This window comes from Netta rufina, assembly GCF_964035555.1.
Source record: "Netta rufina genome assembly, chromosome: 23".
In the NCBI taxonomy this organism is placed as follows: domain Eukaryota; kingdom Metazoa; phylum Chordata; class Aves; order Anseriformes; family Anatidae; genus Netta; species Netta rufina.
Genome location: NC_140147.1, coordinates 3,852,438 through 3,866,138, shown reverse-complemented (window position 1 = coordinate 3,866,138; position 13,701 = coordinate 3,852,438). Strand labels below are relative to the sequence as shown.

The window sequence follows — 13,701 nt, the reverse complement described above, 5'->3', positions numbered from 1 at the left end:
AGGGGGGGGCGTGGGTTCCAGTCCCGCCTGCACCGCGTCCCGCCGGCCGCCAGGGGGCGCTGTGGGGGCGGCCGCGCCCGGTCCGGAACGTGGGGAGCGGGGCCCGGGGCCGGCCCGGAGCCGGGGAGGGGGCACCGGGGAGGCGGTGAGCGGCTGGGGGGGGGGGGGGGACACGATTTGGGGGGGTTTGGGGGGATTTGGGGTGCATGGAGGGGACGTGGGGGCAAAGAGGGGGCACGGGGGGACGTGGGGAGGCACGGGGGGAGACATGGGGGGGCGTGGGTAAGGAGGGGGGGTTGGGGACATGGGGGGGACATGGGGAGGATATGGGGGGACATGGGAGGGATAAGGGGGGGACAGGGGAAAGAGGGGTAATGGGGGGAAGGGGGGCGTGAGGGGTACAGGGGGGTGTGGGGGAAAAGAGGGGATAGGAGGGGATGTGGGGAGGGAGGGGGGACATGGGGGGGCATAGGGGTAATGGGGATATGGGGAGACACGGGCAAGGAGGGGGGACATGGGGGCAAAGAGGGGATATGGGGGGGAATTAGGCCGTGGGGGGGGAAGAGGGGATAGGGGAGGGGGTGGGGGACAGGCAGGGGGGGAATTGGGGTCGGAGGTGGGGGGGGTGTGGGGAAAGGGGGGCACATTGCAGGGAAATGGGGCATGGGAATGGGGGGGAAGAGGGGACATGGGGAGGAGAAAGGGGTATGGGGTGTGGGATATGGGGGAGGGGATGTGGGGACATGGGGAGATGAGGGGTAGGTGGGGAGGAGAGGGGACATGGAGGGGACATGGAGGGTAAGGGCATGGGGACACAGGACTGGAAGAGGGGCCTGGGGACACGCTGCACCCACTGAGGGAATATAGGGGTGCTGTCACACCAGGAAGGGCCCAGCTGGGGTAAACTCACCCCAAAGGCAGGCAGGAGAAGGGACCCGCACCCTACAGCACAGCCCTGCAGCTCTGGCTGGGGTTTTGTGCCAATTTTCAGCCATGACGTGAGAGGCTGGGTGGGCAGGGGGTGACAGGGGCAGCGTAGTGACCAGACCCTAATGGAGGGGGTGCCAGCAGTGAACGGGGGCAGCGCTCACACCGCGTCGCTTTCCCTTCCTCTCCTCCTGCTCCTTGGCCGTGAATTCCCTGCGGGTCCGAAGACCCAGCCTGGTGTTGTTACAAAATGCAAACGAGATGGTAAACGGGAGCTTTCCCTTCCTCGCCTAGGAGAAGGAAATGAGCCGAGATGTCTGAGGGCAGCAAGGGGAGCTCGCTGGCCTTCGGCCAGGTGGTGATCGGGCCGCCGGGCTCCGGGAAGACGACCTACTGCCACGGCATGCAGGAGTTCCTGGGCAGGATCGGGCGCAAGGTGGCCGTGGTGAACCTGGACCCCGCCAACGAGGGGATGCCCTACCCGTGCGCCGTGGACATCTCCGAGCTCATCACCTTACCCGACGTGATGGAGAGCTTGAAGCTGGGCCCCAACGGGGGGCTCATCTACTGCATGGAGTACCTGGAGGCCAACCTCGACTGGCTGCAGGAGAAGCTGGCCGCCCTCAGGGGTCACTACTACTTGTTTGACTGCCCGGGGCAGGTGGAGCTCTACACCCACCACAGCGCCCTGAAGAACGTCTTTGCCCAGATGGCCAAGTGGAATTTCAGGGTGGGTTCTGGGCTCTGCAGGGAGCGCCCGGCACTGCCCTTGTGCTCAGGAGCTGCGTACCCTGTAGTCGGGGCTTTTGGTTGTGGATGTGGGTACTAATGACTGTTTTCCTCACTAACCTGTTTGCCCTTTCATGTGAAAGTGCTTTATCAGGGGAGGAGGAATGTGTCCCCATTTTGTGCTCGGAGGGATTGGCAAGAGCAGCTTGTTCAGGGCGTTTAATGCAGGGTCATTACCATGAGCAGAAACAGATTCCTTCCTCCCAGTCTTACTCTTCTTGAAGGTCCTGTCCGCAGAGCTCATGTGCTTTATCTGTCGGTGCTGTGTTTTGGAGCAGGGAGGGAGATGTGCGTGCAGGGTGAGCGGGGGATCCTTTGCATCGCCCTGTGAGAAATTCAGGTGTCAGCTCAGGCCCTACCTGCCACTCCTGCAGCCAAACCAAATCGCTGTGCACGGTGTAATACGTGCTCTGTGCTTTCTTGCACAATGGAAGATGCAAATTAGGAAGTGCAGGTGAGAAGAGTCCCATAACCAAGCTAACTTGCCTACGTTGCATTTGTTTTGCATTTGGGCCAAACCATGAATGTGCAAACCATGTACGGTGTGAGCAAGAACGGCAAGTTCATTTGCTTGAGAATGTCACTGGGAATCTGTACATTGCAATTCATTTTTATTCAAATAAATGTACATGAAATTGTAGTTACTAAAAAAAAAGATAGTTACGCTCCTGTTTTGATGCTCACTGGGGTGCTTACACCTGTCTGTGAGCTTCAAACCCGCATTTTTTGCTGCAGAAGCAGAGCTGTGACTCAGCCACACTCAACTACAGAGCCCTGACTTTGAGTAACATTGTGTAACAGGCAGTAACTTAGCAGAGATCTCCGACCACATTGTTACAGCTGCATGAAACACAGGGAATCAAACGACTCATTAATTTAATTATTAATTATTATTTCAAACCACATGACAATTGTTTCTCCCTGTTGAGTGAGGTGTGCTCCGGTTGCTGCTGCCAAGCGTATGCTGTGCGTGAGCATTCCTGTGGGGAGCGCGGAGGTCTTGAGGTAGTCGTGTAGTTCAGAAGGAGAGTTAGCCCAGCTGCCACCCCAAAAACCTGCAGAGTACAGACAAGAAGGAAAACTTCATCAGCAAGGAAGGAAGCCCTGAGAAACAAGAGAGCAGTCGCAGGTTTAACAGCGTCTGTAAGTGCTGCTGGTGCAGCCTCGCATGCCAGAAGCCTTCCCACAGCCCTTTCTGTGCACCAGCACCCTCAGTCCTGAATCCCCCAGGTGGTCCACAGGTGTGAAAGTGGAGATATGTGGATCTATGCACGTAGGAGCAATCCTATATTCATATAATAGGAAGTTTTATGTACACAGGCTAGAAGGTAGGTGGTAACTTTCCCTACACAGGAGTCTGTGTGGTTGTAGTTAGAGCAGAATGGGTTGTCGTTCTCAGACTGTCCCAAAAGCAAGAGGATGGGCTCTTTACTAGGTCTGACCTTGTGCTGTCCCTCTGTGTCTTTGCTCCCCAGCTGGCAGCAGTGCATTTGGTGGATTCTCACTACTGCACAGACCCCGGCAAGTTCATCTCCGTGCTCTGCACGTCGCTCTCCACCATGCTGCACGTGGAACTGCCCCACGTGAACGTCCTCTCCAAGATGGACCTGATCGAGCAGTACGGCAAGCTGGGTAAGAGACTTTGCTGAGAGGGAGATGTGGAGCAGGGCAGCCTCAGATCCAAATTAGCTGCTCGGCTACGTTTATTTTTTTTCGAGTCAGGGAAATGGTGCAAAGCTCACTGGGTTCTTGGTGTCATGCTCTGGCTGGGGACTCACCGATATTTACAAATTGCCTTCAGAGATTCTTGCTGTTTCCCTGCAGCTTTCAACCTGGATTATTACACAGAGGTCCTGGACCTCTCTTACTTGGTTGACCATTTAGCTTCGGACCCCTTCTTCAGAAATTACCGTCGCCTCAACACGAAGCTGGTGGAGGTGATTGAGGACTACAGCCTGGTGTCCTTCGTTCCGCTCAACGTCCAGGTGATGCAGCAGGAGGAGAGGGGTGGAGGGCACAGGGGGCACTGGATACGTAGCCAGCATGTTTGGTGGCAGCTCGGGTACAGTTGAGTGTTCAAAAAGTGGGGGGAAGGATGAGTTCTGCAAGGGCGATCCAAAAAAATCAGCGTTGCCTCTGCCCGCTTCTGCCCCAAGAACTGGCTGTGAAAAAAAATAGAGCCATGAGGGCTGAAAAGCTTTGCTATGAAGAGGCTCAGGGTTGTGGGAGGACAGTGACATGCACCCAGACTTGTAAATGTTCTGTGGCAGCCAAAGGAAAAGGAAAAGCTCATGAGCTTGGGGCTATGTGGGCCTTGTGACCTGGGGTGGGGAATTAAGACTCCCCCTCCGTGCAGGTCTTCTGAGCCTGCATTTCAATTCCGAGCAAACCATTACCTGAAACGTTGTTAAGTCAGGGAGCACAAAATAATTTGAAGATGGGAGGAGTACCTTTGTGAGGAAGGGCTGAAAATGTTAATTCTGTAGTTGGTGGAAGTGTCAACAAAGGGAGATAGGCTGAGACGAGCAGTGATGAAAGGGAGTGAGAGGGTGGAGGGTGTGAGTCCATCACGTATTCCGACCCCAAGGGGGAGCTGCTCCTTGTCCTCTCACCCCTCTGGGCTCAGGGAGGCACGGAAGCGTCATCGGGGCTTTGGGTGCTGTTTGGGTGGCCCTGAGCCTCGGGAAAATCTGCGGTAAAGCCCAACATGAGCTCCTGCCTCCGGGGAGGACCAGGTCCCCTGTGTGTCATCTCCCTCCCTTTCAGGATAAGGAGAGCATGCGGCAGGTGATGCAGGCCGTGGACAAAGCCAACGGCTACTCCTTTGGAGACCAAGAGCACAGGAGCCTGGAAGCCCTGATGTCGGCAGCAGTGGGAGCTGATTTCCACTTCACTTCGTATCCTTCACTGCTCCGTGGTTGTGTTGAGTTTTAATTTCTCCTGTATGGGTTGGGGAAGAGGGACTGGAGGTGGTACAGCAGCTCGCAGGTTGTTTGTAACATCTGATGCTGTTCAGATTTACAGGTAACAAGTCATTAGATCTCAGCCCAGACCTTCACGTGCAGCATCTGTCCACGCCAAAGCCACCACAGGTATTGCTAATTGATATTGTAAACGTGGGAGGAATCTTCTGACAACTTTCCTCTCCTTCAAACTCACTTGGACTGTTTCGTTGCATTTTGTCCAAACCATACAATTGATTCTCCTGCACTTGTCGAGTCTGGGATCAGCCCGAGCCAGAAATAACTCAGGTGATGCGTGCTGCTGCCAGTACTGCTGTCTTCCTGCCAGCCTTCAGGCTAATGTTGGGGTTGGTTCCTCGCTGAGAACGTTAGAGCTCCTTGCAGAAGGGAGTGTTTGAGCCCTGCCCTGCTGCCTTGTTTTCCTTAATTAGTGTGTTATCAGCACACTTGCAGTGCAGGAGAAGTATGTGCAATCTCGGGACAAGACCGTGGAAGAAGAAGTGATGGATATGTAACACACCCGCCCCTGCCGCAGCTGCTCTCTGCTTTGACAGCTCTCCTTCCCCTGCCAGGAGTCGAAGGGAGGCTCCGTAGCGTCTGACTCAGACCAAGTGAAAGCCTTTCCATGCAGAAGTCTGGCTTCCGGACTCCCTTGCTGTGGGGATTTGACCTCTTGTGCTTCAGCCCCACTGCGCAGAGCAGCGTTTTTGTGGAAGGGCTGTGGCTGAGAGCAAAGCAAGCGAGGGAGATTTAGTCAGGGGAAGGCATGGGTAGCAAGAGGAGAGAAGCCAGGTAAAGGAGACTGACCTCTGCCAAGTCTCCTCCTCCCCATCATGACAAAGATGGAGCCAGAGAAAGAAAAATCAGTTTGAGTTGTCTCTTTTATAGCGAGACTTGACACAAGTTCTTGGTTTACTTCCTAGGAGAGTTGTACACAGTCCTCAGAGGAATATCCAGGCTGAGAAGCCTCCAATCTGTCTCAGGGAGGACAGAAAGATGGTTGTTTTTCTTTTTTTTAAATAATGATGGACTCTTTCTTAATAAAACACTTCTTCGTCTCGCTTTCATCTTGTGAGTTTGCTGAACCTGAATAAATAAAACCGAGTGCTACAAAGCCCGGGGCTAAAAAGCCTCTGGTGGGAACGTCACAGCAGCTGTTGCGTTGTGTACTTTGCAGAAATGTGCCGTGTTCGCGATGTCGTGTTCCTCTATGATGTGCCTGAGAACAGACGAGGTCTTTGCTGGAGGGAGCTGTGGGATGTGAAAGCAGGTCACTTCCCGTGCGCGCCTCTCCAGGGGCTGAGTGCTGGCGTTCGGTGCGCACGCAGCGCGCTGACAGAAACTGCAAACGCGGCTTTTGGGAGCTTTTGATTAAGAAAGACCCTGTGTGACTCAGCAGGAGGTTGGAGCACATCATTCCCATCTACGTCCTTGCCCGGCTGCTGGCTCATCTGCTCTCAGCCACCTTTTTCTGGGCTTTTTTTCCTGCAATACCTCCTGATCCCAAATCCTGGGGCTTACCCATTTCCTACGTAATTACAATTATACATCCTGATGGTGACAGCAGCAGCCCCCAGACCTCAAAAGCCACCTGCTCCACGTCCTGGCTGTATATGACAGCTTGGGAGCGGGGTGCTGGGGAGGTTGGGGTGGTGGAAAGCAGCTCCTGCAGTGGCACACGGGCTGGGGGCAGGGTCCCAGATGCATCGTTCTGCCCCAAGACCTTACAGAAAGTAACTCAGCTCATTGCTTTGGCCCTTCGCAGTGCAACTGCAGGCCAGTGGCTCGCTATCAAAATTGGCCTGGGGTCTTGCCTGGCAGACAGGGAATTAAATTCTTCCTTTCCACAGCTTTGTGTCCCTAATTTGGAAAAATCCAGACGAGACGAGCTCAGGGGAAGAAGGGGATGAAAACACATGATCCTGCACACACAGACGGGCTTGTATTTAGCCGGATCAGTACGTGATGAAAGACATTTCAAATAGATGTCAAGTTCCTGTCTCCTGCCTCTACGTGAGCACTTTCCCTGAGAGCCCAGGGGCTTCCCTGGGTATTCCTGGCTGAAACCTGGCAGCTGCCTCTCAGTGCTATCTGGGGCCGCAGGGCTGAGAGCCAATCTAACCATAACCAGAGCTGAAACTCCAGCCTTGCGTCGGTCCTGTGGGCTTCTCCTGGTCATCTTTGAGCCTTGCAGTTGCTGTAAAGGGATGGAAGATGTGAGCATTTAAAGAAAAAAAAAAAGAAAGTGAACTTTCTGGCTGATTTTTTATGGCTTTGAGAGATTTGGTGGCTTAAAAGGGTACGGTCAGGTCAAGCCAGAGTTATGCAAGAGCCATCAAAGCCTTTGTGGCCGCTCTGCTTGGGCGCTTTAATACCCGTGCAGCATCTGCAACCCCAGCCCTGCTGTGCTGTGCCAGCAGCTGGAGAAAATGAAAAAAATCGGAGGCCAGGAGAAGCCCTGAGCCTGGGGAAGCTCTGCTGAGAAATGCTGAGGGTGGCTCTGCAGCCGGGTCCTGCGCCCGCACGTCCCCATGCCGGGAGGGGACGGCTCCGGGGGCTGAGGGAGGTGACACCCTGGCTCCCGTCGCTCCCCGTTGAGCAATCGGGCACGGGGCCAGCATTAGTCACCCTCATGGAGGCACGGCCCTGGGGGGGCCCAGCTCTGGGTTAAACTGGGCCTTCCTGCCCCGGCCCCCATACAGGTGCTGCTCCCTCCCCGGCTCTGGGGTTGGGGAAGGGGTGGGGGGCTTCGGCTGCAGGTGCTGAGCGGGGTTTTGGTGTGTCCCCGCTGCTCCCAGCCCCATCCCTGGCCTTGCAGCACATGAGACACAAATTATTGGGTCCTGGGATGAATTGGCAAGTGTGGGCATGGGCCCCGCCACGGCTCAGCCTCGTGGGGCTGGGCAGTGCACGGACAGGCTCACGGACACCTCCAGGCACCGCAGCCATCCCAAACGCCTGCCCATGACCAGAGCAACCCCACTGCCACCAGCCTGGGGGTCCCTCAAAACACCCCTTAGGGCAGCACCCACCACAGGCACCCCAAAAGCCGCCATCCCAAACCCCTGGGAGGGAGCTCAGCCACTGCCACCCACCCAAAACCAGCCTGGGGACAAGGGACAAGCCTGGCTGTGGGTCCTGCCACCCTCCAGATTTTGCAGGCAGCGTGGCTGGGGCAGCAGAGACCTGTTTCGGTAGCCTTAAAGCCATGGCATTGGGGAGGCAGCCCCAGGGCATGGTGCTGGGGCAGGTCCCTGCTCCCAGAGCCTGTCCCCAGCCCTTCCCAGGGCGGCTCTGGGCTGGGGACACTCCCTGGCCCCAGGCACCCCAAGTCCCTTAGCTCTGCTGGTGCCACAGATGCTAAAATCCCAGTGTATGGCTCTGCTGTGCCCCGTTCCTGTGCGGCGCCGGGGATGCCAGAGCATCCTCCAGCTGGGTGAGGGGGGGATAAGGACAGGGCCAGGCGGTGCACAGCTGCTGACAGCGGTGTTGTGAGGCCCGGGGGCTCCCTCCCAGCCCCAAAAAGCCACCGGACCAGCTGGGAGGCCGGAGAGCATCGCCTCCTCCACGGCCCCGCCACGCTGCAATTTGGGGCGCTGCCAAAATCCGTGGCTGCCCGCTTACCTCCTCCTGGGAGGCCGCATCGTCCTCCAGCCTCCCCAGCCCCCAGAAGCAGCAGGGACCGATGGCTGTCCCTACATCCCACTGGGCTGGGCCCACTGTCCCCTCCTTGTGTCCCCAGCCCTTGGGGTCAGGGGCCAGCGAGGGCCCGCGGCTCGTTTTTCACGTCTGCCGGCCCTGCTTTGGCTAATTACAAGTCTGGGGCCGGTTCCCAGGCTGGGTGTGCTCGAGGCCAGGTGGAGGCCAAGCAGGGGGGCCCCTCACTGTCCCCCCACCACGAAAACCGGCTCCGCTCCCACCACCACCAAGGGACCTTCGCAAGCGGGACCCCTCAAATCCCATCCTCCATCCTCAGCCCTAGGTCTGTGCCTCAGCTCCTGGGGCGGGGGCTTGCAGGGCTCCCCCCCTGCAGCAGTGCCCCGCAGGGCTCTGATCCGGCTCTGCCCCAGGAGCTGCGGCCGGGCGAGCAGGTTCTGCATCGCGCAGCCTCCCACAGCCAACGCGTTCCCACGGCGGAGCCCGTTCGAACCTCACCGCGGCACCAACCTCACCCTGCACCCCCTGGGTGGCTTCCCTGCCGTGCCTCAGTTTCCCCCAAACCCCCAAAACCCTGTTTTTTGGCCCGGTGAGGGGGTGTCCCTGCCGTCCCCACACAGGGACCCCGCAGAGGCGGCGCGCCCTGAGTCACGGCGCGCTTCCTCCCGGCATCCCGGCGTTTCCCATCAAAGGCCGGGTCCTGCCCAGCGCGGCCCAGCCCTGCTGCTCTTGATCTGATGAGCTCATAGCCCAGGGTGCCGTGACTGTATTTTATTGTAATGAGCCTCTCATGTCGAAACTTGCGCTCCGCGAGCTGCGCCCTTCGCCGTGGCCGGGCGCCAGGGCCAGAAGTGCTGAGCTTTCCTCCTTGCGCCGGCGCAGCCAGGCCTCGCTGGGGACGTCCCCACCCTGATGGGGAGGACACGGTGTCCCTCTCCATGTCGCTGTTTCGGGAGAACCCCCTCTTAGCCAAGGAGGAGAGCTTGGTGGGGGGGCATGGAGACCGTCCCCTGCCTGCACAAGGGTCCCCTGGTCATGGGTTTTGGGGCACCGTGTGTTGTGTGATGGGGATGGGGACACCATGGGGATGGGGACATCTTAGGGATGGGAACACCACATGGATGGGGACACCACATGGATGGGGACACCTTGGGGATGTGGATGCCACAGGGATGGGGATAACACAGGGATGGGGACACCACGGGGACAAGGATAACACAGGGATGGGGACACAACAGGGTGGGGACACCCCGCTGCAGGGCTGGGGACCTGGGACATCACCTCAGCTCTCTTACCAGGGCTACCCAAACCTTCTCCCCTTGGCAACCCCACCTGGAGAGCCCTTTCCCGGCACCCCCCAAGGCTCAGGGCTCATTGAGCACCCTGACACCTCACTGCAGGGCTCAGGGGGGATGCAAGCAGCCAGATGGGTGCTCTGGGGGGGGGGTGGCTGAAGACCCCGGCCGCTCCCCAGCAAGGCAGAGCAGGAGGCGATGCCGGTGCCTGGCGGCTGCAGAAGCTGCCTGGGCATGTGCGCGGGGGGAGAGACGAGGCAACCACGGAGGCAGGCGTGCACGAGACGGTTTATTGGAGACGCACAGAGGCTTTGGCGATTCACGACACCCCCCTGTCCCCCCCCCTCCCCCTTTCTCCTTTCCCCATCCCGTCCCATCACCTCCTCCCGCCGCCTCGGGGGACCGGCAGTGTGGCTCCAGCACCCCCACCCCGGGATGGTGGGTGTGGAGCTGCCACAAACCAGGCTGCCCCCCCCCCTTCCATCTAAAATGTTAAATTTTGGGGGGTGGAGGGGGGCTGGCAGTGCTCTAGGAAGGGAGATGAAGGCATCCTCCTTCTTCCCCCCCCCCCCCCCAGGAAAAGAGCATGAGGGAGAGGGAAGGGGGGGGACCTGCCAAAACCACCCCGGCAAACACCGCACACGGCCCCCGCTCCGACACCCAACATGGGGGGGGGGAGGAGGAGGATGGGGAGGGGGCCGAGACGCCTTCCCAAAAGAAAAAAAAAAAAAAAAGAAAAAAAAAAAAAGGGAAGAGACACCGAAAGGTGGGGAGGAAGGAGGTGTCGGGTTGGGGGGGGGGGGGGGGAAAGAGGGGAGCCGCCGGTCCCTGGCCCCGCGGGGGCTGTTCAGTTCTTGGGCTCTTCGCCAGCCTCGCCGCCGTCTTCGCCCGCGCACTCGGCTGTCCATAACGTGAGGTTGTCCCTGAGCAGCTGCATGATGAGGGTGCTGTCCTTGTAGGAGTCTTCGCTGAGCGTGTGCAGGTCCCCCATGGCCTCGTCAAAGGTGGTCTTGGCCAGTGAGATGGCCTGCTCGGGGGCGTTGGCGATCTCGTAGTGGAAGACGGAGAAGTTGAGGGCCAGCCCCAGGCGGATGGGGTTCGTGGGCTGCATCTCCTTTTTACTGATGTCCATGGCCTCTTGGTACGCCTTCTGGGCTTTGTCTATCGTCTCCTGGCGGTCGTTGCCCGTGGCCACCTCAGCCAGGTATCGGAAGTAGTCACCCTTCATCTTCAGGTAGAAGACCCTGCTCTCGGGGTCGCTGACTTTCTTGATGAGATACTTGTCCAGCAAGCCCAGGACGACGTTGCAGACGCTCTTCAGCTCCTCTTCCACCTTCTCCCGGTACTCGTTCACCAGCTGTGCCTTGTCGTCCCCCTCTTCGGTTTTGTGCTCGATGCTGGAGATGACCCTCCAGGCCGAGCGCTGGCAGCCCACCACGTTCTTGTAGGCGACGGAGAGGAGGTTGCGCTCCTCGTTGGACAGCTCGTCCCCGTGCTCCACCACCGCCTTCATGAAGTCCGCCATGTCCTCGTAGCGCTCAGCCTGCTCGGCCAGCTTGGCCTTCTGCACTTGGTGGTTTCTTGCCATGGCTGGGGACGCGGACGGGCGCGCACGACAGACGCTGGGGGCGAGGAGCGGGCCGGGAGCCGTCGGAGCCTCTGCCGAGCCTCGCCGCCCGGATTCGCTTTTGGCTGGGCGTCGGAGCCCCGAGCGAGAGCGGGAGGAGCCAGCGAGGCCGAAGGAGCGGCCTCCTCCTCCTCTGCTTCCTCCCTGCCGAGCCCGGCCTTAAAAGGAAAATTGCCGTGATTCATCGTGCCCCGAGGCGGCGAGGCGCTGGGGAAGGGGCGAGCGGGCGGCCCCCGCCCTGCCCTCGCCCCGGGCTCTGGGTCCCTGGGGTGCCAGGAGGACGAGGCTGATCCCAGGGACGTCCCGTGGTCCCCGGGGAATCCCAACCCCACCCCTGGATCAATGGGGGACCCATCCCTGGCTGCTGGAAGTGCTCGGAACAGGGAGTGGTGGGGTCGGTGTTTTGGGGTCGAAGCAGAAGCACCCGGCGCGCTCTTCCCACCCCCCCAGAGAAACAGGGCACGGGGTGGGCCCGGCTGTAAAGATGGTCTCCTCCCCAAAAATCCTATCGCTGTCGTTTTTACGTGGTGATTAACTCGCTGGTAATTGCGAGGGCTTGAAGGGCAGGTATTTATTCCCACAGGTGGGGAAACCGAGGCAGGAGGAGCAGCCCTTGCCTTGCCCAAGCACCGCTGCAGGGATCGGGATCAGGATCGGGGCTGGGGCGTTCCCGGCTCCTCCACACTGCCCAGATTGGGGGGAATCGCCCTGGCCCTTGGAAACGCCAGGTCCTGGCTCCAAAACGCCACCAAACAACCCCCTCAAAAAAAGCAGAAAATGCTGAGCCGACAGCTCCCAAACCCTGCAGAGCCCCTTTGAGGCTTCTTTGCCTCTCGCTGCCGACCCGGTGCTGCGTCTCCCCACCACAGCCCAGCCGGAGCAGCTCACCAGTGACCGGTCTGAGCTCTTCACGCTGCGTTTGAAGAGTTCGGGATTGATTTGGGAACTCTTTTCCTTGTCTTTCCTTTTTTTTTTTATTTTTTATTTTTTATTTTTTTCAAAAGCTCGCTGTAGGTGCTTGCTCTGCCCAGATTAGGATCTGCGCTCGGCGTTGTTGCGCTGCAGTTTCGCTCTCAGCCTGATTAAGCCTGTTCCCACACGCCGGCTGCTGCTGGCAGACGCCCGGCGCTGCTGCAGCCCGAGCGGGGCCCCGCGCTCGGCCGGGCCGGAGCATACGGGAAGGGCCAGCCAGGTGTATGGGGCCACAGCCCCACGGTTTATCAACACCACGCTGTGCTTTCCTCAGCCCTGATGGGGATGATGAGAATGGGAGGAAGGCCGGAGCTGCTTTTCTTGACCATGTGCATCCCAGAAAATCTCGAACCCCAATAGAGCCGGGCCCACCCTGCAATGGTGTGGGGGCTTGGGGTGTCTCAGGGCATGGGTGATGGGAGATGTGGGGTTTGGGGTGCCCGTGCCATGTGCAGTGCCCGACTGGTGAGCAGAGCAGGCCTTGCTAAGCCATAGAAAGGATTTTTGGACCAAAAATCCTGTGGTTTCAAGGAATGCCTTCCTGGGCCTGCCTCATGTCTGAGTGGGGGGTAAATGCCCCACTGTCCCTCACTGCCCAGTGAGACCCCAGAGACCCCTAAAACCCCCTCAAACCGCCTCAAAAGCCCCCATAGAAGGGGTGGGAGGCCCAACCCTGCTGGGAGGCCCAGCCCTCTGACCGCCACCTCATCCCATCACAAAAATGGGGCCCTTTGTGGGGGGGCAACGGGGAGAAGACCCCGGGCAGGACCCCCCCATGGCCATAGGAAGCAGCAGCGCGAGCTCTGTGATGGGGGGGTCGTGGGCCCAGCTTTGGCTCAGCTGCCTCCTGTCGGCGGCCCCTGCCAGAAGTGCTGAGCCGCTGCCAAATTTAGGTTGCAATTAGTCACGAAGAGGCCGCAAAAAATATTCTGCTCTACCGGTTTTGTGCAGAGAAGCGGGGTGGGTGAAGGGAAGAGCCCCAGCTCGCTGCGCCCCACTCAGGCAAAGGCTGGGGCTGAGCCCAGCCATGGCATCACCCCGCACAGCACCCATGGGTGCTCCGGACGGGGCAGAGCAGCACCCGAATGCATGCCAACAGGGAGAGAGGGACGAAGAATTAAAGCCCAGCCCCAGGGCACGCTGCCCAGGCCGGTACGTGCCGCCTGCCCCGTGAGCCAGCGATGCCGATGCCGCCGGCGGGATGGGGCTGGGCGCTGCGGCGGCTCGGCTGCGGCAGGAGGAGGCCGCTGGCGGCCGATCCCGGGGTGCTGGGAGGGTGCTCAGCGCCCCACTGCTCCCCGGGCCGCTCCCAGCATTTCAAGGGCAGGGGGTGGGTGCGTACGGATGGATTTTGCTGGGGGTCGACGCGAGGAAGACAGCAGGGAGAAGGCTGCTTAATGCTGGGGGAGGCCGAGCCTCGCCTTGAGGCCATCGTGGGTACGAGAAGGGAGCTTGGGGAGCACTCGGCCCC

The 13,701-nt window shown here is 59.4% G+C and overlaps 2 protein-coding genes across 2 annotated transcripts; one reads left to right on the top strand and one right to left on the bottom strand.

The window, feature by feature from the left end:
• Positions 1-93: 93 nt before the first annotated feature.
• On the top strand, positions 94-5,746 carry GPN2 (GPN-loop GTPase 2). The gene is made up of 6 exons (XM_084300837.1): positions 94-145; positions 1,222-1,657; positions 3,192-3,348; positions 3,541-3,701; positions 4,483-4,613; positions 5,122-5,746. Exons 2-6 carry the CDS (start codon positions 1,241-1,243, stop codon positions 5,192-5,194), a joined length of 939 nt encoding a protein of 312 aa, XP_084156963.1. The 5' UTR covers positions 94-145; positions 1,222-1,240; the 3' UTR covers positions 5,195-5,746.
• Positions 5,747-10,478: 4,732 nt separating this feature from the next.
• SFN (stratifin) lies at positions 10,479-11,219 on the bottom strand (the record flags this gene model as incomplete). Its single annotated transcript, XM_084300617.1, has 1 exon — positions 10,479-11,219. One exon carries the CDS (start codon positions 11,217-11,219, stop codon positions 10,479-10,481), a length of 741 nt encoding a protein of 246 aa, XP_084156743.1.
• Between the last annotated feature and the right edge of the window lie 2,482 nt (positions 11,220-13,701).